Source organism: Perca flavescens, chromosome 24 (assembly GCF_004354835.1).
Source record: "Perca flavescens isolate YP-PL-M2 chromosome 24, PFLA_1.0, whole genome shotgun sequence".
Lineage (NCBI taxonomy): Eukaryota > Metazoa > Chordata > Actinopteri > Perciformes > Percidae > Perca > Perca flavescens.
Genome location: NC_041354.1, coordinates 10,238,109 through 10,264,096, shown reverse-complemented (window position 1 = coordinate 10,264,096; position 25,988 = coordinate 10,238,109). Strand labels below are relative to the sequence as shown.

The 25,988-nt window shown below is 40.0% G+C and overlaps 3 protein-coding genes and 2 long non-coding RNA genes across 6 annotated transcripts; 2 read left to right on the top strand and 3 right to left on the bottom strand.

The window, feature by feature from the left end:
• Nucleotides 1-611: 611 nt before the first annotated feature.
• On the bottom strand, nucleotides 612-5,806 carry LOC114550830 (inosine-uridine preferring nucleoside hydrolase). Of its 2 annotated transcripts, none has more exons than XM_028571733.1 (8): nucleotides 5,613-5,806; nucleotides 4,696-4,952; nucleotides 4,195-4,374; nucleotides 2,331-2,442; nucleotides 2,082-2,218; nucleotides 1,903-1,980; nucleotides 1,687-1,803; nucleotides 612-1,501 (listed from the first exon to the last, which is right to left on the bottom strand). In XM_028571733.1, exons 2-8 carry the CDS (start codon nucleotides 4,870-4,872, stop codon nucleotides 1,349-1,351), a joined length of 954 nt encoding a protein of 317 aa, XP_028427534.1. In that variant the 5' UTR covers nucleotides 4,873-4,952; nucleotides 5,613-5,806; the 3' UTR covers nucleotides 612-1,348. The 2 variants fall into 2 exon arrangements, with proteins under 2 accessions (XP_028427534.1, XP_028427532.1); XM_028571731.1 differs by having other exon boundaries at nucleotides 4,696-4,877.
• On the top strand, nucleotides 4,824-8,191 carry LOC114550833 (uncharacterized). The gene is made up of 3 exons (XR_003691759.1): nucleotides 4,824-4,894; nucleotides 6,613-6,706; nucleotides 8,100-8,191. It is a non-coding gene; the product is annotated as an uncharacterized LOC114550833 (long non-coding RNA).
• LOC114550831 (inosine-uridine preferring nucleoside hydrolase) lies at nucleotides 6,453-9,848 on the bottom strand. Its single transcript, XM_028571734.1, has 8 exons — nucleotides 9,796-9,848; nucleotides 8,408-8,588; nucleotides 8,040-8,219; nucleotides 7,835-7,946; nucleotides 7,574-7,710; nucleotides 7,397-7,474; nucleotides 6,773-6,889; nucleotides 6,453-6,678 (listed from the first exon to the last, which is right to left on the bottom strand). Exons 2-8 carry the CDS (start codon nucleotides 8,585-8,587, stop codon nucleotides 6,526-6,528), a joined length of 957 nt encoding a protein of 318 aa, XP_028427535.1. The 5' UTR covers nucleotide 8,588; nucleotides 9,796-9,848; the 3' UTR covers nucleotides 6,453-6,525.
• On the top strand, nucleotides 8,616-12,899 carry LOC114550832 (uncharacterized). The gene is made up of 3 exons (XR_003691758.1): nucleotides 8,616-9,164; nucleotides 11,237-11,530; nucleotides 12,151-12,899. It is a non-coding gene; the product is annotated as an uncharacterized LOC114550832 (long non-coding RNA).
• LOC114550829 (protein-tyrosine kinase 2-beta) lies at nucleotides 11,215-25,988 on the bottom strand. Its single transcript, XM_028571730.1, has 29 exons — nucleotides 25,686-25,988; nucleotides 25,182-25,569; nucleotides 23,844-24,022; nucleotides 23,639-23,726; nucleotides 23,380-23,459; nucleotides 23,106-23,168; nucleotides 22,840-22,894; nucleotides 22,603-22,743; nucleotides 22,434-22,505; nucleotides 22,019-22,120; nucleotides 21,567-21,681; nucleotides 21,306-21,345; nucleotides 21,052-21,083; nucleotides 20,890-20,943; nucleotides 20,621-20,715; nucleotides 19,648-19,729; nucleotides 18,941-19,041; nucleotides 18,582-18,697; nucleotides 18,365-18,465; nucleotides 18,062-18,151; nucleotides 17,261-17,465; nucleotides 15,184-15,283; nucleotides 14,693-14,740; nucleotides 14,340-14,465; nucleotides 13,167-13,191; nucleotides 12,718-12,758; nucleotides 12,429-12,563; nucleotides 12,176-12,256; nucleotides 11,215-11,499 (listed from the first exon to the last, which is right to left on the bottom strand). Exons 2-29 carry the CDS (start codon nucleotides 25,383-25,385, stop codon nucleotides 11,257-11,259), a joined length of 2,814 nt encoding a protein of 937 aa, XP_028427531.1. The 5' UTR covers nucleotides 25,386-25,569; nucleotides 25,686-25,988; the 3' UTR covers nucleotides 11,215-11,256.

Below are 25,988 nucleotides of genomic sequence, written 5' to 3'. Positions count from 1 at the left end.
CAGCTGGGCCAGATAAACTCGGGTCTGCTGCTCTACTTATCAACTCAATTTAAGCATTATCTGCAATAAACCCTGGATTCGGTAGAGTTCAATGCAGTAGTAAGTTTACTGTAATGTTAGCACAAATACAGCAAAAGTGAGAACTGTTTCCCTAGGGAAAGGCCCACTGAATACACTCCGTTTCTGAGTTCTCTTTTATGCTAGTCAAAAACGTTTTGGGGGGAGTTAACTCTGTGTACCGCCCCATCTCCCAAAATGCTGACTATGTTCCACCAGTACATTTACTTTAAACCTACATACCAATCTTATGTAAGGTGTTAGGTACAGTAACATCATGTAGGATCCTCCAAAAGCCTTGACTTTATATAAAAATAAAAATAAATTAACGTATAAGAAAACCCCTTATGTTTGCTTTTGCTTAGTGGCCTTTACCAGAATAGCCTCATTAGCAGATCTCCCCTGGGAACCAGGCATCCGGAGCCACCTTTAGCTTTAGAATTATCTATGTGATTAGATATTAAGAAACTAGAAATTAGAAAAATACACATTATATGGTAGTTTAATACATGTATAGCTTATAAATTGATGATTTCCAGAACAATTCCCAGTAACACATCTTTCTTTATGCTAGACTTATAGGCTGCAACAACCAATCAAAAACACCTGAGCCAATACACCATCAATAATGGATAAACAAATAAGAAAATGTATCTCAAGGTCTATAGAATAGGATACAAATCCAGAAATAGAAATGACTGAATGTGAAATGTAAAGTAAGTGAAAAACTAAATTTTAAATATGGGAGATGACCTCAACTCCAAGTCTGCGATCACATCTGGAATTAAGCTTCTTAATGTTAAAGAAAAACAAATCCTTCAGAAGATTCAATTTTGTTTTACTAATGAGGATATATGCAAAAACAATGTAATGAGTGAGTAAAAAGTCTAATATTGCATGTAAGTGATCAGGCAGTCAGCTTCTAATGAAAACAAACAATGAACATTGTAATATCAGGTACATACAAAGCAAATCCTCACCTATTTTGAATGTTTGTGTTTCATGTGGTTCAAAAAAGTAATTCTCTGAAGTCTAGTGCAGGTTTACCACCTATGTTAGGAGAACTAAAAAAAAAAAAAAAGCAAAGCTGGATTGTTTTCTCCTTGGGCCTTCACATGCGACTGATGGTTATAACACCTGCAATATTTTCCGAAGCAGCTGCACACTGCCTAATACCACTATACTGTGTTTAAGACAATGGCACAGAATAATTATAAGAGTGGTATGAACTGTATCGGCTGTAGTGCGCTTTGCAGAGATTATGTGTTTAGTGGGACTCAGACATGTCATGCTATTTCAGTGCCTTCATCATCATTTGTTTGAACTTCTCCTTGTCAATTTTCTTCATGATGAAGACCTTGTGTTTCTTCTTCAGCAGGTCCATGTAGTCTACGACCATCATGCCTCGGGCGTGGGTTCCCTCCAACTCCACCGTCACTGCAACCTAGAAGAGAAAGGCAAGAAGTTGCATCGAATACTGAAACGCATTGTCTTTGGCTTTTGTGCTTTAATCACACACTCATACTTATTTCGTATCAGAGGCTGTATGCCCTGGCATTGGCACCTCGTTTAAAGTGCAGAAACTGACTGAACGTTAAGGTGTTAAAGGGATGAAAGCAGTATTTTAACCTCTTCACTCTCCGTCACCAGCGTGTCATCAATGGCTGCAGCCAAGGCGTAGGTGTCACAGGAGTTGAACCCAGGTCCTCCTACCAGCTCCTTTTTATACCGCTCAGTCTGGACCATCTGCAGTGACAATCAGTTGAACACGTGAAATACAAGAAGTGATATTTATTCAGAGTTATTATTCAGTGTGTTGAAACACTCAGGTGGACACCGTTGTACCTTCCTGGTGTGGAGGGAAATCTTTTCCATGAAACGAGCCTTGTCTGTGTCTTGGGCCAGCCAAGTGTCGCAGAAAGACTGAGGGAGAAACAGACAGGAAAGTAAGTCAAGTGGTGAGTCAGTTTCAAGTTACACTTAATTCTTTCAATTTAAAGCCCTATAACAAAAGAATTACTGACCCACGGCAGGCTGCTCCTGCAGCTGAACTCCCAGGTGGCGATGTGGGTGGGACAGGTGTAGCGGTCCAACACAATGTAGGCGGCTTCAGGGTCAGCCACAAAGTTAAACTCTCCACACACTGTGGTGTTACCCCTGGCTACACACACACACACACACAAACACACACACCAAATATATTTCCCTCTAGATCATGATATAAAACATTGAGTTTAACACTTACAGTTGATGTTACCACATAGATAACTTACATTCAGTGTTTCCTCCCATGATGTAGAGCGCCTTCAGCTTCTTCGGGAAGGAAGGGTTTAGTTGTACTGCGACGGCCAGGTTAGTGAGGGGCGCTGTGGCAACCAAACTCACCTGCAAGTAAGAAAAACAATAAGTAGGCTACAGTACAGCTTTTTTGAAATTGTTTTACTTATCCATGATGCACTGTCTGCTGTTGTAGGTGGTACATTATGATACATAAATATGATACTTTATTATCAGTTTACACTGAAATTAATTTAGCGTCCCTGAGCAGCTCCACTCAAAGAAAAAAACAAGTTAGACAACAATTACACATATAGTAGAAAAGATGAAAACACATCAACTGTCTGTTTCATGATATCCTGGGATCCAGATCTTAATTGGCAGCGCACTAATTTGGGTTTAGCAACAGGATAGACTCATTATGAAAGAGTTCTTGAGCCTGTTGCGTCTAATTAGAAGGCAAAAGTTGGTATTAATAGTATTCAAGATTCTAGCTTTCTAAATATTGAATTAATGGATCTTATATGAAAAAGAACATTTTATATTAGCCTTTACAACAAAAGCCAAACTTCTATATGGTAAAAAAGGAACAGATTGAGTAATTATTTTCAAAACAGTCCATATTTGTAGTATTAAATAGGCTAAACAAAAATCTATATATCATTAAGTATTAAGAGTCAAATAAGGGTCAGTGCAACAATGGTTTGTTGATGGGGGGTAGGCCAATCACCTTCCCCCAATGGGAAAAGGGGGGCATTCACCTTTTAGGGGACGTTTTTGATTTAAACAGACTGTGCTCCTTTCTAGCTCTCGGGGAAGATTTTAACCTACCAGGCACATCCTTCTTTTTTTTACCTCCAACTTAGAGCAGCTCTTAAGGCACATGGCGTTTCATGTCAGCACCCCTTGCCTGTACACCCGCTTCACAAGCTGTTCATTGCTAAAAGTGACTCACAGGACATGGTATCCACTCTATATCAATAAGGGAAGCCTCACACCAGACACTTCCACTAGACAGAGTATGGAGGAGGGGTTTCCCAGGGCTAGAGCTAGATTTAGACTGGAGCAGGGTATGGAATAACGTCAAACCCTGACCACCAGCAGATCCACTATAATTTTGTCCATAGGACTTATTTGACCCCTCGTAGGCTGTGCCTGATGAAAATGATTGGTGATGCTTTATGCACATTTTGTCCACTGAAGACCATGGGCACGTTTCTTCATATGTTTTGGGAGTGTCCCCCTGTTGCACGGTTCTGGCAAAATGTTGCCTCAGAACTGTCAAATTTGTCTCTGGGACAGTATCTGCAACAATACCAGTTCTGCTGCTGAATGATACTTCTTCACTCCAGATTTCTAAATGTCAGAAAAGGATAGTCCTTGCCGGGCTCACGGCTGCAAAGGCGGTGCGCTGGAAGCCCCCCACGCACTTGACCATTAAGCAATGGCTTCTGACCTTTCTAGACATAGTTCCGCTCGCATCAATGGTGCTAGACAGGTGAATGTAGATATGTGGCTTTTAATAGCAGAGACATTAAGAGGGCGAATGCGATTACAGCTGCCAGCCCACGGGGTCCTGGGGAGGGTGGGTTGATAATGTTTATTTTTATTAATTTATGTATTTATTTTTATTTGTGGGAGGGATGGGGGTATTACATGTATGTTCTGTTACCTGTAACATACTGCTGGTTGTGTATGTGTGTTGAATAAAAACATTTGATCACAAAAATAAATAAGGGTCAGTGCATAAATGATACAGTGAATTAGTCCTTTTTTAAATGTTTTTAACATGATAAACAGTTTCATCATAATGTGTTATGTGTCAGATTGTACAGTAACATTTCTCCACCATCTACCCACCTCTCCAGGGTTTTGGTTGACAATCTTGATGATGGCCTCTGCAGCTCGTTTCTTCTGCAGCAGCTCCAGGCCTGGAGCATCTGGATCTGGGACATCGCCCAGCCCATCCTTCCCGTGGAAATCTCCAGCGTGGCATGTTCGACCCAGCAGTGGCCCTGAACATCCGCGGTACACTGGGATCTGTGGAGCATTGCAGGTGTAACATAGGCTATGCTGATATGATGCCACACACAATAAATCCTCATTCCATAGGCATTCGTAACAGAAACTTACATCCAGCCTATTATCTGTGGAGTAAGTATGTGTTGTGCTTGAAATATAGCAATCATCATATCTCCAATGCTTTTGTTAAACCAGGAAAAATAGTGACATTACCATCATATTAACCCCTTAAAACACCCTTATCTGTCAGAACACCAAACTTCCCTTGGCACCAATTTCTGTTGAAACACCCATGTAAGGGCTCCCTTGCTGCCTGAAGTTAGTCAGCCACAAACTTACATCCAGCCTGTTGCAGACTTTGAGGACACGCAGTGTGTTCTTGCAGACGTTGTCCAGGGGTGTGTTGCCATGACTGCAAGTGATTGCCAGGATCTCCACGTTGGGGGCTGCGAGGGCTATCATGATGGCCTGAGCATCATCCACCCCTGTGTCCACGTCGAGGATCAACTTCTTCATCTTGTCTGGAAGAAGGGCGACGGTGTGTATTCAGAACATATATTTTCTTTTGTCTTCAGATGGGAACATGAATTAGTGCCCTGGTATAAAAGAAGAGATGACTTGCTGAACTGGTAGTTCCTATAACTATAACTGTAGGCTTCTCAAATGTGGGTCAAACACAATAAACAGGATAGGCAGGAAGCAATCCAAACACTCCAATAGGAAAATGGAAAGGAAAAACGCCTTCATTATAGTGGCCAAATAATTAATTATAGTGGCCACATCATTGAAAAGCCAACATATGTTTTGACCAGGCTTCAAACAAATCTGTATAATAAAAACAGCCAATAGGAGGCAATCACATGATCTGGGTCATGGCATCTTAACATGTTGAATATAATGAAAAACAAAAACTGAGATTACACTGTATTCTTAGTGTCCTTGAATCTGAACCACTATGCACATGCCCCTCTCGCTGTGAGCTTGACATTTTATAAATGTGGAATCAGCCATTGTTTTTAGTGTGGGTATGTGCCACACCTATAGCCTACGGTGCGAGCAAGCACTACTGAGAGAAAACTTCAACAATCATTCGTATGAGTCTGAAAACACCCACAATATGCTAGGAATGTAGTAATAAAGTTACTACCATTTTGCACGTTGGTTGAAAGAATCTTGATCAATCATTTTAAATAATCAGTAAATAAACTTGAGAAGAAACCATGCAGTGCATTAGCAGTAGAGAGAAAATGACTTACCGGTCAAAAAGGTATGATCCTTTACCAAAGTGCTCATCAGCTGTGAAGTGAAACTTCTCTTTGCTTCACTCTGTCTTTTATGCAGCAGGGAATGGGAGAATGTTGTGCGACACACAAAATAACTTACATCACATGCATACTGCCTGAAGCCATGGCAGCATAGCTGAGGTTGGGCGTCATTTAGCTCAAGTAAACAAAAACGTCTAAAGGGTGTCACAAAGGCTAATCAGCTGGAGTTGCCAAACAGCGATCAGTCTCCTCCTCCTACTCCTACTAGAAGTGTTTTTATTTAAGACTTTATCTTTAAGCCATTATTGATGTTGCTTCCATTTTTGTGTTACATGCAGACATGTAGATAAAGTTTCTTATTCCTGCATTATGAGCTTATTGGGCAACGTTGGCACAGATCAATTCCTCTTTCTACTTGAGGACAGTTGTTTCTCATGATTGAATGTGCAAAGTCTACAAAAACATTTTTAGTCTGGCAACTACGCAAATTTCAACGATATATCTAGGAATCTCTAATCTCGTTTTGCCAGACATACCACCACAGCACTGCGAAGGAATCTCTGAATGTTTATTTTTTTCCTCTTATTACTGCTCCGCAAAATCGCACTCGTGTTTACCAAAAAGGAGGCAACGGTTGTGACTGTGAGATAATCTTCTGCTTTTAATGTTTTGCAAGGCTATTTCAATTTTGATACGAGACAGGAATGTTATGTGTTTCTGTGGGGAATCTAAGAAACTGAAGAAAAGCCTGCGAAACATCTGGCCTACACACACAATAACAAAACCGTTACAGATGCTTGAACCATGTTTAAAAAAAAGAAAAGACAAAAATACTGCTTCGTTCACATTTGCTTTATTTATTATGGTGAACAGACTTAATGTTTCAGCTTGTTACAGTATCATTCTACTTCAGGGAATTCATGAACATTTGCTTGAACTTCTCCAGGTCAAATTTCTTCATGATGAAAGCCTTGTGTTTCTTCTTCTGCAGCTCCATGTAGTCCAGCACCATCATGCCTCGGGTGTAGGTTCCCTCCAGCTCCACTGTCACTGCAACCTGGAGGAGGAACATGAGACACTGTTGGGTGAGGATTTGAACTGACATGTTTTGTATTTTAAAGTCTTTTAAAGACAGAGCAGCAGATGCTCGCCTTTTCACTCTCTGTTATGACTGTGTCATCGATGGCGGCAGCCACGGCGTAGGTGTCACAGGAATTGAACCCTTTCCCTGCTGTGATCTCCTTTTGATAATCTGCTGACTGAGCTTTCTGCAGAGACAATACACAAGGCACATTTAGACATGTGGCAGAGGATCATATGGCACTGAAAGCACCAGAGGAAAAGCTGCCACTAGAGGGCCCCCAAACAACATCTACAGGGTTCTCTGTTTGTTTGTCTATTTATTGTCAAAACCATTAAAAGATCCCTGCACTACATAGCACTCAGTCAGTCATATCAGGATAAAAACAAAAGGTTCTGTAAATGCAATACAAAGTATTGGAATTTGGTGGCTTATGAAAAGTTTATTAGTTCAGAACATTTGGGTGGCACATTAATGGTTAAGGAGCTGTAAGGTGCAGTGCATAATAACCCTTCTGAGAACATTGCATAGTTGTGTACTTGTGTAAACATGCTCTGTTTGGCATGCTGTACTCACAGCATACCTGTAAAGTTAAGGACATGGTGTTAAAAGCATCAGTTTTCTGAAATTTACTTTCAATTTTACTAAAATAGAATTACTTCTCCTCGTATTAACACAATCTACTCACTCTTACCTTCATTGAAAGGGATGAAATCTCTTTCATAAAGACAGCCTTCTTAGTTTTTTGGGCCAGCCACTGGTCACAGAAAGACTGAGGGTGGGAAACAGACAGTGTTTTTATACTTTAAACATAATTTCTGTTTAGTTGTCAGTGATTATATGTAAAGCACTGTTGCATGTTCAGCCTCACCCACGGCAGGCTGTTCCTGCAGCTGAACTCCCAGGTGGCGATGTAGGTGGGACAGGTGTAGCGGTCCAACACAATGTAGGCAGCTTCAGGGTCAGCCACAAAGTTAAACTCTCCACACTCTGTGGTGTTACCCCTGGCTACACACACACACACACACACACATCATTCTGAGTACCATAAGTACAGAGATGGAAATCAGAGGAGAAGAATATAAGATACAACATATTAAATATATTTCAAAATTTACAACAGATACCCTACATTCAATGTTTCCACCCATGATGTAGAGCGCCTTCAGTTTCTTAGGGAGGGAGGGGTCCAGTTGGATTGCCACGGCCAGGTTAGTGAGGGGTGCCGTGGCCACCAGAGTCACCTGTAGACAGCAAAGCAACACACATTTAGTCTTGTATGATCTTGAAGATGTTTGATGGAGCAGACCCATGATGGAGCGAGGTGTTTGTCTCACCTCTCCAGGGTTCTCATTCACAATCTTGATCATTGCCTGCACGGCATTTTTCTTCTGCAGCAGCTCCAGGCCTGGAGCATCTGGATCTGGGACATCGCCCAGCCCATCCTTCCCGTGGTAATCTCCAGCGTGGCGTTTTCGACCCAGCAGTGGCCCTGAACATCCGCGGTACACTGGGATCTATGAAGTATGTGTTGTAAGTATGTGTTGTGCTTGAAATATAGCAATCATCATATCTCAAGTACTTTTGTTAAACCAGGAAAAATAGCATACATTACCATCATATTAACCCCTTAAAACCCCCTTATCTGTCAGAACACCAAACTTCCCTGTACGAGGGCTCCCTTGTTAGTCAGCCACAAACTTACATCCAGCCTGTTGCAGACTTTGAGGACACGCAGTGTGTTCTTGAGGACGTTCTCCAGCGGTGTGTTGCCATGGCAGCAGGTGATGCCCAAAATCTCCACATTGGGGGCCACAAGGGCCACCATGATGCCCTGAGCATCATCGACCCCTGTGTCCACGTCGAGGATCAACTTCTTCTTCATCCTACAACAAGTAAAGAGACCAGAGCAAGTGTCATGCTGAGGGATAAACACCAGCCAATGGCTTTTTTTCACAACCTGGCGCCCCAAAGTTGTTCTTATTGGCTTATTTAGGATGGCTGAGAGAACTTAAGACACTGCAGTTGAATAAAACACATGCAGATAGACAGATGTAGACAAGTTGTGCATCATTGTTAATGCTTTTTAACAAGATAAAACACATTAATAAAGCTATTTATTGCACTTGTTAGAAAGCGGAAGTAGAATATCTGAAGACTACAGGCAGACATACTTTGTTGTGTTGTGTATAGTGCACAGATCTCCATCTTATCTTCTGCACTGTATGATAATATCACTTATCACAATATCACTGTTGTTGAAATTCAATGTAAAAGAGCTGTCTTGTTCTCTAAAGAAATCACACAGTAGCCAGAGTAATGAATCAGATTGTTTATCACGTGTAGATTCTTCCTGAAATCACAAGTCATGTTAATGTACTTTACACGTCCCTTTGTTGTGTAGGAAGCAGACAGTGTCCTGGTGCGATGTCTTCTGACCATTTGTATGTAGAGAAAACACGGTAAGATTTCACTTTGTTCTTTATGTCTCACTAGAATCCTCAGACTAATGTAAATTACTCATTTGTCACAACAAACACACATCCACTCTGTCTGCTTGCATCATGATCCTGATTCAGGAAGTGAAGTATTCATCTAAATGCCTTTTTTATACTTGCAACACTACATTGTGTTGTGCAATCTTTGGATACAAATGTTCCCCTCAGTCAACAAGACACACATTATATATATTTAAGAAGTTTGGCATTCATAGTGTAGAATGTGAATAAAATTACTGTACTAAGTGTTGAACAATGTTTGTCTGCGCAACATAAGTAGGCATACGTAATATGAGCAACATGTCATTAGGTGTGGCAGGGTTGAGGAGTTTTAAGAAGTTATTTAACAGTCTCTCAAAAAATTTCATGCAAACCCCTTTAGGCTATTCAAAATAGTTTAAAAAGTTCCAGTTAAACATTTTATACATCTCGACATAATGCTTGAAGATGACAAAAATAGCAGGTGATTACTGTTGTTTTTATGAATGATATTTTTTAGGTAAATCTCACAGTGCTGTCTCATGCTAATCCACACACCTTTGAATGTCTGTGCTTCGAAAATGGTCTCAATGACAGTAAAATGTAAAATCCTCACCTGGTGAGCGGATCCTGATGGATGTTTGCTGATGTCTGTGTTGAAAGTGAAGAGGCAGACTGAAGTGAAAAGCCTCCTTTTAAAAACCAGAGGCACATAGAGGGGGTGCAAATTAGGATCACACCCACCTTTAAAATGGTTACTTCTGTGGATGCTTTTTGCTTCCTTTTAAAGTGCATGAATTAACCATACCTGATATATTTTATTTGATAAGACTTGGAAATGTACCAGCTGTGATTTCCATGTTGTTGGACATATTATTGGCATTGGCAAAACAGACGATAAAACAGAGGAAGGACCATGTCGTTTTTAATTACAAAATGTTGCATCAAGACTTAACTGTAACAGCAAAGTGTTGAAAGCAAGGGATTTCATGGCTGTCCTAAAGCAACGATAACAGAGCATCCTGCATTCAGTTTGGCCACATGCAGATGATTTAAAGATGTTAAATTAATGTGTAACATTTTGGGCGTGCTTGTCTTTAATTGCTTGTATTTAGAAAGTATGCATTGGGCTATTAATGTAAAAAATCATGTTGTCATGTAACAGATTCTTTGGCATTAACAGTCCACCTCCCCCCCCCCCTTCTCTCCTCCTCAATAGCTAAAGACACATAAATGGCACATACTAAGGAAAGGATCACTAAGATCTGTATAAAAGTATCCAAAGAGCACCATGTCATGGGACCTTTAAGGTATTAATATGCTTTCACCAGAGGCAAGAGATAACTTGAAGAACCAGTCTTATGCCTCTAGACAGACACATTTAACCTGATATCAGTACAACCTTAAAACTGACTTTGGCTCAGATTCAAGCCTATAGCAGGAGTAATGCACCCTGCAAGCACATCATTCATGGCACTCCAAATATGTTCTTGTAGATAGTTGCAAGTATTTTATGTTATGTTCAAGCTTGTCCTTGCAGGTTCAAGAACAGAAATTTAACCTGCAATTAAAACTTACTGTGGATGACCTAAAATCTTCAGGAGAGCTTGACATAGCATAGAGAACAGAGTGTCCTTCTGTAGAGCTCCATGTGTGCTTGTCATGTGCTCAACCAGGACACCCAATTTATACTCTGCACACAGTTGTGCAGGAGAACATTTTGATCCTTTAGCTTGCACAAAAAGCTATCATAATCAGTTTAAAGCATTTTTGTCTAATGACACAGGAAAACAACAACACAGAAAGTGCAGAATGTCATTGTCTTTAATAGTAAAAAAAGAAGGGGGAAAAAAACAGTTGCCTATAACTTTTATTGCCTTTATACATTGTGGTTTAGTTTGATTTCTTCAGGGTCAAGAAATGCTCAGTTTAACTTCACATGCTTTTTTTGTTCAAGGAGACAATACAGATATATTATGACATCTTTTATTAGCATGAGTACAGGAAGTACTAAACTCCATGTCCTTTTTTTTTTTTTTTTTTTTTTTTTACACCAGAGTTGGATCATCTGGGGACTTCAGTCCCCAGAATCCTCTGCATCACATGAGGCAGGTCTGGGCTTAGCCAGGTTGGCCCTGACTCGAGCCTGGTCCACAGCATCCAGCAGGTTTTTGGAGTCCATTGCCAGAGTGTGAGCAGCTGCCAACATCTGCCGCTGACATTCCTCTTTTAGCGACGTTATGGAGTTCTGCTGTGCCAGGCGCATCTTATTGATCAGCTCCCCTAAATCCTTGTTCAGCAGTTTTTTAGTGCCATCGATCTGAGATGAAGAGGAGAGAAGATGATAAAATGTGAGTACTGACCTTTCAGCTTTTCTTTGTGTCCTGATTTAATGCACTGCATCTACCTTCGCCAATCAAATAGAAGAAAGAATTATTCAGATCCTTTACTTAAGTAAAAGTACTAATACCACACTGTAAAAATACTCTGTTACAAGTTAAAGTCCGGCATTGACAATGTTACTCAAGTAAAAGTATTTAAGTATCGTCAGGAAAATGTACTTAAAGTATTAAAAGTAAAAGTACTAAAAATTCTCCCATTTTAGAAAGAAATGAGTAAAACAATTCTGTCAGTATTTAATCGGCTAATCATTTCAGCTGCACTTGTAGACCTATATATTGTTGGGTAGTGTCATTTATTATAAAACATATTTTATAAACTGCATGTGTTCTGTGTGCAAAAACCTTAATTTGTAAAGTAACAAGTAACTTAAGCTGTCAGATTAATGTAATGTATTAATGAGTAAAAAGTACAATAGTTCTCTCAAATGTAGTGGAGTAGAGAAATAATAGACTCAAGTAAAGTACAAGTATCTCAAATTTGTAGGCCACTTAAGTAAAGTACTTGAGTAAATGTACTCAGTTACATTCCACCACTGACTACATGCATTGTCAATCTGTCACAACAATAGGACAGACTGGTGAAGTGAGGCCTACCTCTGTTGTGACAGAGCTGTGCAGGGAGGGCAGGATCTCATCAACACTTTGGATCAGGCTACGAAGAGCGATGCCCACCACCTGAACAAGGGACAAGGGAGGGAGGGAAAGATAAGGGGATGGAAGAGGGATAGATATCTCTACATTTTTACTGTGGTATTTCTTTAAGATTTGTACAGCCCCAGAAAAAACAACAACTTCCCAGCTTCTCAGAGAACAGTCTTGTTAAATGAGTTGTGAAAAGATGACTTACTCTGACAGCATTTGGATACTCGGAGGCGGGCAGCGTGTTGACATCATTCTTCAGCTGAACCACCTGTTTCACCATCGCCATGACGCAGGTGTACACCTGATCACCTGATCGGTCCATCTCAGCTGTGGGCCGAGGCTACAACAACACAATACTTACTTTTTAATGACAAAATTTAAAATATAGCTCCATTTCAGTACTACACATGTCAGCTGTACAAATGGAAAGGAAAGTAAAAAATCAAAGTATATCTCAACCAAATTAATAATAGAGGCGTGTTTTATTTTTTTACCTTTGAGACTGTGGAAGGCATTGGTGGCTTGTCTGGAGGACCTGACGGAGAACGAAAAAGCTGCTTATCTGCACATTTTCTTGACCCACACATTTGCTGCACATACGTATGTATGAGATGCTGTGGACTTCTATTGTGAACACAGTAACATTTTGCATGTTCTATATAAAATAAATGGTAAAAAAAAAATAATGCATTTGTATTATCTTAAATATCTCATTTACATTTGTTTTTTGTCTTGGAAGGTTTGATTGCATGCAACCTACGGTACGTGCTGTTATTAATATTTTAAAAGTGTTTATGCTGTGCATCTCTGCTTATACCATGTATTGAATTTTGGTTTATTTTCATCTTCTTTTCTGTATTATGCTGCAGCATTATTAACATTGTGAGGGCAAGAGGTTAGAAACCGTAAAGCTAGTTTAGGAAAGCTCTTTATCTGGACTCACCATTTTCCGGCCTTTTTACAGGAGGCTGCAAGAAAAGAGGACGTGAAGTTATAATTTTAAAGGATTGGAGATTCAAACTTCAAGTCAAATCAGAGGAGAAGTTATTACTGTAAATTGTCTTTTTATTACAGTTTTTTCCGATTTGCTAAACGACAGTGGGCACAACTGGAGTCACATGTGCAAAACTCCAACTACAGTCTGCACTACCAACAGTCACCTGAGCTAAACAGTTCACATCACCTGCAAAACTCATTCAAAGCAACACAACTTTCAACACACGTCTCAGAACAGGCTCAGTGCAGCCAAACACTATGAACAATTCTCACTGAGATAACACACACTGTCACTCAGAACACACTGAGAGTAAAAACACTAGCGTCAAACACCAATACCGAAATTACAAACTTTCTCATCTTTACAGTGTAGAGTTTTGAAAACTCTACACACTTGTAGTTTGAACTAGAGTTTGGTGCACATGAATTGCTGCTGTGCAGATTGTAGTTAGAGTTTTGCACATGTGACTCCAGTTGTGCCCACTGTCGTTTAGCAATCGAAAAAAACTGTAATTGAAGATGCCGAAGAGGTTTAGTTATCATTGGTGCTACTGTTTGGGAAAAAATATCTGGCTCACTCTGGAGTTTTTATTCTTTACTGCAAGAATACTACAACAGTCTCAGTTAGACAGGAGAACTTTTTGTAGCTAAGAAATCATGCTTTCAGTGCTTTAAATATTGACTCATACTGACAAGATAATACTTTAAAAGAGAGTGTAAACAAGAGCTGGTCGACCAAACTACATCTAAAAAGCTTGTGTATGACCTACAGTACATTAACAGGTGTGTCTCTACCCCCTAGTGGTCAAAATGTACTTAAAGTAATGCAAATTTGCACGAGAGGAAAAAACTAAATAATGTGCCTTGGTGTGGGAGTCCACTCGCACAACAGGATCCTACAGAAAAACAGAAGCAGATATTATTGAATACAGCAATGGCTGTAGGTGATGTAGGTGAGGTGGTCATTTCTGTGTTTCAAGTGACATGTTGTTGCCAAAGATCTTCCGCTTTGAAGAAACGTCACTCTACTACTTCCTGTGCTTCATGACGCTCCATGCTCTGACAAGAGTTTGTGTGTGTGTGTGTGTGTGTGTATGTGTGTGTGTGTGAGATCCCTCACCAGTTGTCTCTCCTCCTGCTCGAGCCATTGTTTATCCATCAGCATCTCTTTTCTTTGTCTTTGTAAAGTGTCCTCCACTTGCTCTTTCTCTTTCTCCCACACCGGCCTAGTATCACTGTCTGTTCTCTACACACACACACACACACACACACACACACCACACCACACCACACCGAACATTTGGTTGCAGGTTTATTCAGCATTCTTTCTCTCTATAAAGGAACAGGAAGTCACAGCAAGAGATAAAATAGCTAATTACAGGAAACCTAAATTTGGTCAGATATGAAAAACAATGCCTCTCTCTGTAGCATGTTACTCTGTGAGTGTGTAGATGTATGGGTGTGTGTGGACACCTGTGTGTGCGTGACTCGAGGAAGGGTGTTGCCTTGTATTCTGGATGGCTGGTGAAAGAGATAAAGAGACGACATAAGGTTTATTAAAGATCTGTCAGGTGAAAAAACAGCCTATCTATATTGGAGGTCATCAGCTCTTATCCACTTTTTCATCCTTATGCATTATTCTTTAATCTGGGTCCACATTAAAAGAATTAACAGATATTTTAAAATAGTAACGTGTAAATGAAACTAGAAAAAGGCAGCAAATAAGTGGACTCAAATTCAGATTTAAATGAAGAAGTGGTTAGATAGTTAGCTTGCTTGCTAAGCTAATTAGGTTGTCAAACCATCACTGTCTAGTAAATGTAAAGTGGACAGACACGCAAGCTATGGTGCTGTTAGAAACGAAATTAGGTAATTGAGGGACCAGAAATATGTTGACTTTTTAGACAAAAGTAGAGGATTCTCCCGTTCACTTCAATACAGTTCCAGTGGCCATCTAGTCGTACCTTGGGTGGAGGCTCTGTGAGGTGTTTAGGGTCAAATAATGTGACGGAGCGAGTTCTGTCTCGCCTCCCCTCCTGCTCCAACTCTATCCTGTGGATGTCACTATCAAACACACAAGCACAGACAGTACGTCTAATGGTGTCCTTGTGTCAAATGTGTGAGGAGGAAAAACATTTACAGTTCATAAAAGTATATCTTGGGGCGTTTCTCAATACCAAGAATGCAAAGTACGGACTTGTGTTCTTGGGGAGAACGTTCTTGCTGGTTGTTCTGGGAAGAATTAACTCGCAAGTTCACAAGCACAGAAAACGCTGTTAACAGTTTGAGACGATGCCTTCTTCCTGTTATTGCTCAACACTCCCAGCACAGAGGCTACCTGCAAGGCTCCAAAATAACAGCTAGAAATAAAAACCACAACAATATAACCACTTTGTATTAAAACAATCTCCGGACAAGAAAACGTCATAACGCTACAACTATTGCAATAATATTGAAAAATAAAACTAATTGAGCTTTAATTTCATTGTTTATGGTTTAGCTCAAACACCCCTTACTTATTCAAAAGAGTGGAACTCGATCCCTACTATTATTAGTGTATAAGTTTAAGTCAGTTTAAATAAAAATAAAAAAATAGGTATGCACTGGTGTGTCCTATGTGTTCCTATTAGTATTATGTGGAATTATCATTTCTATATTATTGTAGTGCACTGTATATGCCCAGGGAGATGGAAATTAGAAATTCAAATTATAAAGGTTGGTGTCTCCCCTTTAGTCTACATAACATGTCATAGCATGTTACCACTTTATGTACAACTGTTCATTTATCATACAGACTAAAACTCAACTTCTAATAAATCAGAAAACAAATACACCAAAAATATGAACTAAATACAAAATATAATGTAGGCTATAGCCTATGGCATAATTTAAACAAGTCTCCCGAAAAGAAACGGGTATATCTCATAGACTAATAATATACAATCTATGGTATATATCTGCCTGCTGCGCTGTGTGTGTGTGTGTGTGTGTGTGTGTGTGTGCTTGTTAAGTTTAACTCCAAAAAGACAGTAACCACAGGTTCCCGTTAATCTTATGATGGACACGTGTTGTGATATTTAAACAAACGATCCGTCAACGGCGAAATAAAAGCCTCTTATTTACGGAACCGGTCTAAAAGACCTCCGGGGTCTTACAGCGGGGTCTCCGAGTGTGACTGTTCAAGCGCCGAGCTAGTGGCCCCGGCAGGCGCAAGCTGGCGGCCGCGTCAATTTATGAAATTCCTAAAACTTTGGAGCAAATTGTCAATTCGGCAACGGTTTTCGCAAGACTGCCTATATTCGAAATCCAAACCTTTCATTTCTTGCCTAAAATGTTCTCAGAAGTGAATTTAGTGATGAATAAGATGGCGAATATTTTTAAAATTGTCCCGGTTTTGGGCTGTCTATGTACTGGAAATCTAACGATCATTGAATGCCGAAATGAATGTTGGGATACAGGTGCTGCGAGGTTCATACAAGTTACCAACCGATGTATCCTCGGTAAATGGGCGTGTCAAGAATACATCCGGGAATTTTAACTGTTCTTGGCGAAATGGGAACTTGTGTATTGGGACCGATTGGGACCGATTGGGACAGTACTTTGGCAACACGAGATGACGTTTCACAGGGACAAAAGAACACAAGTCAATAGAAGACCACAGATTGGGAAACGCCCTCTATTTCATGTGTTCTGAAAGATGAATTTCTGTATTAATTGACATGATGTCTGACCAACAAAAAAAAAAAAAAAAAATCATTGTTAGTTAAATATACATATTGAACTTATTTTGTTCAGCTGTTTGACCTGAAATCCCAGCATCCAAAGCTGAAAGTACAGATTTGAATCTGCAAAAGGATCGCTCAGAAACTTTAACCTAGTTAAAAACATTTTCAAGACTTTCAGAACTGGGATGTTCATCGCCTGTAAATGTCCTTGCAAGGATAGAAAGATAAGACAAAGCATCCAAAGTGAGAAAAACTGCAATTAAGTCAAGTGTTGGGTGCAGCAGTAATAGAGGAGAAGAAATACAAGAGCGTGTACCTCAGGGAGCAGACGAGCTGGCCGAAGCTGGGCCGGCCGTGCGGCTCGTAGGCCCAGCAGCGGGTGAGCAGGGAGTAGACGGTGGGCGGGCACTGCTGCGGCTTGGGAAGTCGAATTCCCAACTCCAGCTGGTTGATCACCTGCCCGTTCTCTAGCCAGAAGAACGGCTGCTGGGCCATGGAGTAGATCTCCCACACACACACCCCTGGTTAAACAAACATGATTATTATTATTAGAGACATGGAAATAAAGGAGCACCTTTGTTCTTGCATTGTATATGTTAGCCCAAACCTTATAGCACAGTGTTATAAATAAAATAAAAAAATAAAAAAAAAAATATATATATATATATATATATATATATATATATATATATAATAAATAAAAATTGTATGTACTGTATGTGTTTATATATTTAATCGTTATTCTGTCCTCTAACATAACCCAGTTAGAATGCTTACTGTATAAACAAGTAAAGGTTAGAGTTATGCTTTGTTGTTTGTGTATAAAAACAGTTTGTTTTACTTCTTTGAGAGAAAAAGCTTGAGTCTGGCTGGGTAATCTCCCTTTATAACAGAGCTGAGTCAACTCCATAGACTGTATAATATTAATGGACAAAGCATCCGGTTCGGTGCAGGGAGCGACACGTAAAGGCAATCTCGACGTCTCATAGCAGATCGCCCCAAACCACTGGGTGACGTCACACACGCTCTGTCCATTAATATTATACAGTCTATGGTCAACTCTTACTCTCAATGAAAACCAACTAAATTTAGAGGATGTCTGAGTTGTATTTCTCACCAAACATCCAAACATCACTGGCTGTGGTGAAGCGTCTGAAGTTGATGGACTCGGGCGCCATCCATTTGATTGGTAATCGACTAACTGAGGCTGCGCACAGAAGGGAAATATTTAAAGAGAAATGGAAAAAAATATAGGATTGTAATGGTGTGAATGCATGCTGGAGGTAAATAATACGCCACATTAACGCTTTAAAAAGGCAAAAAGAGATGAGCTTTAACAAACTTGAATGAGTTTCCCCTTTTCTGCAATTCTCTGAAACGTTGACCGCAGACATCTGTTTGTAAGTGCACGTGTGTGTACCTTTATAATACTCTTGTTCGTCAACGTAGCGAGACAGGCCGAAGTCGCCAAGCTTGACGCATTCAGGAGACGCCACCAAGACATTTCTCACCGCTATATCTCTGCAGCGCAAAAGCAGAACAGAAACCAAATTATTTTACTTGAAATGCACCACTGTTAAAAACAGCAGAGTGCCTGTTTTTTAGGTTTCCTCCAATGATGCATGAGCCTGTGTTACCTGTGCACCATGTTGAGTCCTTCCAGGTAAGCCAAGGCTTTGCAGATTTGTAGACAGTACAGGATTAACGTTGAAGAGTTCAGGGTGTACTGCTGCTCGACGAGATAGTTCCCCAGCTGTCATGAGAAGAAAAACACCTACTTTTTACAAGATACAGTAAAGTTTGCATTCACACATTCATCTCATATTACTTATTTTTGCTTCATACAGACACATGTTCACAATTTACAAAATAAGAGTGAGCTCGAATGTGATCATTCAGATAATGAGCAGCAAATTTTGATTCAAAATTTCATTATTAATGTACGAGCTTTTCACAATCAGCCATTCAAACAGACAAACACAACAGCAACACACACCTCTCCATGTTCAAGCAGCTCCATGACGATCCAGACAGGATCGACTTCAATGACTCCGATTAGTCTCACAATGTGGGGATGATCCAGATTTTTCATCAAGCCTTTAATGGACAGAGCAGCTGGGATCAATAACATACCACATTATAGAGAAAGAAAATGGTGTTTTAGCCTTTATTGAAAGAAGACAGAAAAGAAAGGGAGGAAACATGAGTGGGGGGCAGAGAGGGGAATGAAACGCAACAAAGGTCCTAAGCCAGAGAAACAGCCATCACTGTAGATGTCTCTTAACCACTAGGACTCCAGGAAACCTCAAGCTTGACAGGAAAAGCATTACCAAAAACAAAATCAAACCACTATGTTTCAAAATTGTCTTTACAGCTTGTTCCCCTACATGGCCAAAACATCTATTAATGCAGCTTTAAATAAGAAACACATTATCTGTCTGTAAACCACAACCAGGCAACAGGAAGTCGACTACAGACATTTTCTGACGATGATAAAACATGCAAAACCCTGAAATGTTCCAATATCAGATACTGTGCTCTACTGTCATCACGTTTACTGTGATTAAAACAATAATCAGTCATATTTTCCACTACCAAAAGGTAAAGTTTTACACTTCCCATTATGAATGTCTGCCCAGCGTTGAAGTTGCACCACAAATCTCCGCACAATCCTAGAGTTATTAATCACTGTGACATACTCACCAGCTTCGCTGAGAAACTTTTCCTTTACTTCAGCTGAACGATCCTTACATGTTTTGATGGCCACACAGATCCTCTCTCCTGTCTGCAGACACACACATGCACACATTACTTTCACTTTTCAATTCAGAGGTGTATTTAATTAAGTTTGCAATCCACCAGTGCAACACTCACCTAGTGGCTTGTTTTAACCACATTACACTTAAGAGATTTGGTGGTAGATTGTAATTTGTTATGTGTAATACACTCTGTACTTTATCGATTTTATTATTTTATCTTTTCCCTTTTTATCTCCTTTATTGAGTTCTTATTTCAAATATTTTTCTTATTTTTGGATCTCACATTTTCCCATATGCCTTTTATTGTGCTCCCTCTGTCATTGAAGACTGGAAGTATGACTGTATGTATATATATACACCTTCTCATTCAATGCCTTTTTATTTTCATGACTATTTACATTGTAGATTCTCACTGAAGGCATCAAAACTATGAATGAACACATATGGAATTATGTACTTAACAAAAAAGTGTGAAATAACAGAAAACAAAAGATGTCTTATATTTTAGATTCTTCAAAGTAGCCACACTTTGCTTTTTTATTAATAAGGGAAATAATTCCACTAATTAACCCTGACAAGGCACACCTGTGAAGGTAAAACCATTTCAGGTGACTACCTCATGAAGTTCATTGAGAGAACACCAAGGGTTTGCAGAGTTATCAAAAAAAGCAAAGGGTGGCTACTTTGAAGAATCTAAAATATAAGACATGTTTTCAGTTATTTCACACTTTTTTATTAAGTACATAATTCCATATGTGTTCATTCATAGTTTTGATGCCTTCAGTGAGAATCTACAATGCAAATAGTCATGAAAATAAAGGAAACACATTGAATGAGAAGGTGTGTCCAAACTTTTGGCCTGTACTGTATATGTCTCAGTGGACTTGTGATGATACTCAGGCAATAGACAAACTTACTGGGCTTTTATAAACGCCATCATGAACCTCTCCAAAGAATCCCTCACCCAGGATCCGACCCACAACAACGTTGTCTCTGGAGATCCTGTGCTTCTCTGAACACACAAAAATTAACAAACAGCTGGGAAATATAAGAAATCTGCTCTGCTGGAGATCTGGATACAAATGTTTGTACAGTAAATAACATAAACAGTGACATTTCTTAGCTGATTGCCTGGTTGGATGCCCTGGTGGATATCAAGGTAAGTTTTCAGTAAAACAGGACTCACCACCACCGGCTGCCATACCCTCTGGAATCTCAGCATAAATGTCCGAACCTGAAGCTTCAGAAACAAATTACAGGTGTTTGTTTTACATTTGTTCTTTTGTATACAGCCACAACCAAACAGAAGAAGCCTCCGAAAAAATTGTGAATCAGTCATAAGACTTACTCAAACTTCTAAAAGAACCGCTGGGAGCACCACTGGAAGAGAGATGGAGACATTTTAGTTTTAAATGTCTTCTTTAAAGCAAGCAGTCAATAACAGAACTACAGCCTGTTTAAACAGCAGTGCTTAAACATATGTGACCTTTTAGTGCAGCAGACAGACAGATCAGAATCTAAAGGAGGAGGAAGGTATGAAAATAGAAACCCACCCAATGCATGCTTCCACCACTAATATGATATATGATTCATCAGACTCACTGTTTTGGGATGTCCGGTAATTTCAGATTTGTGTCTCTCCCTGAAAGAATCAGATATTTGGTTTAGCTGTAGTTGTGAATCCAACATGATTTATCTCAGAAGGTTTAGAAAATTAAAGGAACATTTCAGGGGTTATACCTGGTCATCCTTTGGTACGTTTTGGTTATGATAACGTTAATAACACACATTGTTTCATTATATTGACTAATCAAGAGGAGCATCTTTATTACAGGTTGATACATTCACATAGGTGAAGTGTACCTTTGCTGGGCCGGATAATGAGCGAGCTTTCAGAGCCTTCTAGCCGGCAGTAGCCGTCGATCAGGTCGGCCATGTTTTCTGCCATAGCCAGGGAGGAGGTGTTCACTGACAGTGGCTGGAGGGTTGAAGATACAAGATATTCAGTCTGTGTTGAACTGCTTCAACTTGCTTCACACATTAAACATAACTGACTCATATAAAAGTCAACTTAGAGGCCAGAAACCTATCTAGCCTGGCCCTGTCCAAGGGTAAAGAAAATCGGCCACAATTCTCCAGGAAGTCACTGCACCTCTCAAAGACATAGTTCCAGCACTTACCTACCATAAAAAAACGTAACTTGTCATTTATGCACTTTAGTTTTTGTTCGGATTTAACAAATGCTGCGCTAATTGGCTGCAAATTAGCATATTTCCCAAAATGTTGAACTATTTCTTGAAGAGGTTTAGGGTTACCTGTTTGGCTCCCTCGATGTGTACAGTGAGCAGAGCCCGACTGTTACTCTCAGCAGAGCAGGAGATACTGCGCACCTGAGAGAACGTGGCCAAACAGACGGGCTGCAAAAATAGACAAAGTTGTTAATTGCTACTATATATAAATGATGTCCTAAATACACATTAGGATAGATCTGCTTCTGCAGATAAGGCTCCTTGTTACATCTTTGTTTTCCTAACGTTCCAAGTGTTGCATACAGTGTATTTGTGTTTGTAGAGTCTTTCAACACACAGCACCTCCTTCATTATATCGTCATATCTTGTCATATCTTTCACGTTGTTTAAATATTACAAATAGCTGATGAGTAAATAACATAACTGTATAACGAGAAGCATTTAACAAAAGCTGAGAGAGAGAAAAAGCGTGTGAGCTCACTGTGGAGTTTTCAGTTTGCTGACTGATGCCTTCAGGGCTGATGACCAGGTCTATTGTTAGATTCCAACCATGCTATATAGACAAAGGGCATATACACACACAAACATTTAAAAAAACCATTTTGCTTGAGATATGACAGGAAATAACCTTTAAACTGTCAAAAGCTCACCACTAGCTGGCAGGCGAAGCTCTCCTGTGTGTAGCTGTAGCACTGAGCCAGAGTTGTGAAGAACCTGGTCATGCACTGGTCCTGCTTCAGGGTGGAGTAGCCCTGGAACGTCTGCTGGATCAGCCGACGTAACTGCTTGGGCTGATATATAGCAGACAGACAAACACTGGAAATGAAAATGTTGTAATATCATTGCATTATGTACTACTGTATATAGTAGTTGTTTCAGCTCATTACCTTCATGCTGTTGATCAGCTCTCTGGGAAAGAACAGGTCCAGTCCCACATCCTTCCTAAAGGAGTAAAATCAGGTCACGATCAGAAAACAAACATATTTTTTCAAATGTCAGATATGCAAACTCCTCAAAGAAACAATTCAAACCAGGGACCTTCTTGCTGCCAATGCCACTAATGTATGTACCATTTAGGCATAAAAGGCCTGATGTAAAATTGCCATTGCCCCAAGAGGTTGATGCACACATTCAACAATCACACGTGACTTACTCTAATAGCTCAAAGTTTGACTTTTTCTCCAGTCCGTTTGGATTCATGTCTTTGTAGAATCTCCTGCAAACACAATGAACGAACATAATGATCTTTTATTAAGATTATGAAGGTCCCATATAGTGAAAAGTCAGATTTCCATATCTGTTTTGATGATAAAGCACGACCTGAAAATGAGCACAATATGGAGACCTTCAAACTATTTCCACTTCTTGTCCTATTTTGTCTTTTTTTTTTTTTTAAGAACGTGCATGAGGTGGTAGTTGTACAGTACCTAATTTCCAGACAACCGAGCTGTAGAGCCATCCCATCACTGACTTTTGAGGCATACTGCTGCATGTAATCACTTCGTACCTGTGGATAAGCACACAGACACACCTTCCATTGACTAGAGCCATTATAACTGACCCTTAACTAACCTTAAACCTTATCCTGATTCTATTCCCAACCCTGTAAAAATCCTTAGGGAAGTAAGAGACAGTAAAATTACCTCACTACCAAGAGTTAGCATCCCAAACACACATATTACTGACCTGTTGGTAAAAGTAGAGCATAGTGGTACTGTCATCTTTGAATTTCTCCATGAAGTCTGCAGGGATGTATCTGATTCTCAGGTCATATCTGTACAAACAAACGTCACAGTTTGCTTTGCTGAGTCACTTTACTATTTATATGTAAAGTTTTGCTTTGCTTTCTTGAAATAAAACCGTACATTGAGACAAAGACTGAAGTACTGACCTCCACTCAGCCTCTAGGTGCTGCTGTTCGTAGCGCTGGGTGAGTTCAGACACAGCCAGGTCTGGGTGCAGCCAGTGCATCTCTGAGGACTTGAGGTGTTTGAGGAGGAGGCAATAGCACTGGCTGTATATTATGTCTGGTCCCACACAGCCACTGGACAGTACCTGGTTAACGATAGCCTGGGACAGAAGTCATTATACAGTTTCCAACCTGCAGATAACATCACCTAAAATCTAAAGCGGACTTCCTTGTTTTCTTGTCTTAGTGTTTAGTTCAAAGGAAGTAATAGCAGAATACAGTCCAGTAATGTAAAGTTGAGAATGGAAGAGTATGGTTGCATTGAGTACAGCTGACTACAGTTTAGTACAGACAAGTAAAAGTAATTACACAAAAAGACTTGTAGAGCACATACAAGTACAATAAAGTACTACAGTAGAGTAAAGTAGCAAACAGTAGAGTAAAATACATTGGAGTACAGTGTAGTAGAATAAAGTAGTTGGGTAAATAGCGAAAAGTATAGTACGTATGGTAGATGATGGTAAACTACATTAGAGCTGTGATTCCCAACCAGGGGTACTTGTACTCCAGGGGGTACTTCTGCAGTTGCCGGGGGTTACGTGGAAAGGTCGTAGAGTAGCTCAAGTAATTTGAAAAAATTGATTAAATTATGATTTGATTAAAAGAATATATCCCCATATTAACATCAAGTTGAAAAACTAGTTAGCAAGCGTGCACCGAAGTGTAAAGAGTTACATAAAAGTAATGAAAAAATGGTAGAGATAAAAAAGCTAAAAGTAATGACTAAACAGTTCAGATGTTTAACTAAAAGTAATGGATAAACGGTTGAAACATTGAGCTTCACTCCAAGTAGTAGTAGTAGTATGATTGCTGACCAAACCAACCTTAAAAAATATGCATATCTTTTTGCCCCTTAGGCCTTCAAATCAACAGCCTGAGATAGAGATATGCATTTGGAGTCTACCTCTAGTGATCAGCACCTCACTACAACTCTTGGTGAGCGTTACTTTTCTATATTATATAGTATTGTGGGGCACCATAAAAAGGTATGTGTATAGGCTTTAGGCCACCCTACTTGTTATTGTAGGCCCAGTTCAATATGCAACTCAATTGTATACAATGTATGTAGTAGGGGGTCCCTGCTTGTCTCTCTTTCAGGTTAGGGGAACTTGGCTTAACAAAATGTTGAAGACCCCTGGAATAGTGGACAGTTCAGTAAAGAACAGCTGAGTAAAGTAGAGGACAGCAAAGGACAGTACACTAGAGTAGAATGCAGTAGAGTACACTGGAGTAGAATAAATAGTAGAGAACAGTTTATACCTTGACAGTCCATCCCTCCTCACAGCGGACCAGTTTGAAGTTCTTGCCCAGGTTGGAGCTGTTGCTAAGGAAACACACTTTGATGATCTTCACTGGGAAGATGCTGTCCCTGGCCACAGTTGCCGAGGGAGAGATATCCGAGGAATCTGACTGGCTGGTGGGAGACATGCTCCTCCAGGACAGGGTGCTGGTGTCTCCCGACATCACACACACTCACACACACACCCGCACACACACACTCGCACACACACACACACACACACACAGTGTATGCTACTGCATACAGACATACATTGCTGTCACGCCCACATACACCATTTCACTTTCTTCCTTCTCTCTCATAAACGTACAGTCACGTAAAACACGTAAATGAAGGGATCCATTGAAGCTGGAGAAAGACAGGAGTTGGACACAACAATAATTATATGATCATGTTGTTGGATTTGAAGAACATTTGTATCTGAGTAAACGATTCAACTTCTGCTGCGATCTCTCTGTACTTACCAGTCTTGCATAAGCTCAACAGCGCAGCCGAAAAAAGTATTGTCTCTCAAAGTGAAGACAAGTCAGTGGTATCAACAGACTGCATTCGTGTTACTGTGTAAAGTGCAGATTTGGTCTTCTTTGGCAGTTTAACAGAGCAAACTTGCAAGCTCTGCCCTGATATAGAACCGCATCAGTAACCAGAAGAGGAAATGGTACTTGCAAATAAGGAAGTTGAAGAGCAGCTAACAGAAAAACTGACAGGACTGATGAAACCGCTGTGTCACCCCCTGTCTCACATGTAATGGCACAGTCCAGCACCCA

What these genes read in the sequence shown, in the direction of transcription:
- LOC114550830 (XM_028571731.1), bottom strand. Translation starts at nt 5,649, where the DNA reads ATGAGCACTTTGGTAAAGGATCATACCTTTTTGACCG. An exon ending in GGATCATACCTTTTTGACCG is followed by an intron (nt 4,878 to 5,612) that starts GTAAGTCATTTT and finishes CCCTTCTTCCAG; the next exon opens with ACAAGATGAAGAAGTTGATC. An exon ending in CATGGGAGGAAACACTGAAT is followed by an intron (nt 2,219 to 2,330) that starts GTAAGTTATCTA and finishes GTGTGTGTGTAG; the next exon opens with CCAGGGGTAACACCACAGTG.
- LOC114550831 (XM_028571734.1), bottom strand. Translation starts at nt 8,587, where the DNA reads ATGAAGAAGAAGTTGATCCTCGACGTGGACACAGGGGTCGATGATGCT. An exon ending in TGAATGAGAACCCTGGAGAG is followed by an intron (nt 7,947 to 8,039) that starts GTGAGACAAACA and finishes TGCTGTCTACAG; the next exon opens with GTGACTCTGGTGGCCACGGC. An exon ending in TTTCATCCCTTTCAATGAAG is followed by an intron (nt 6,890 to 7,396) that starts GTAAGAGTGAGT and finishes TTGTCTCTGCAG; the next exon opens with AAAGCTCAGTCAGCAGATTA.
- LOC114550829 (XM_028571730.1), bottom strand. Translation starts at nt 25,385, where the DNA reads ATGTCGGGAGACACCAGCACCCTGTCCTGGAGGAGCATGTCTCCCACC. An exon ending in TCACAGAGCCTCCACCCAAG is followed by an intron (nt 14,741 to 15,183) that starts GTACGACTAGAT and finishes CTCTTTCACCAG; the next exon opens with CCATCCAGAATACAAGGCAA. An exon ending in CTCGAGTCACGCACACACAG is followed by an intron (nt 14,466 to 14,692) that starts GTGTCCACACAC and finishes GTGTGTGTGTAG; the next exon opens with AGAACAGACAGTGATACTAG.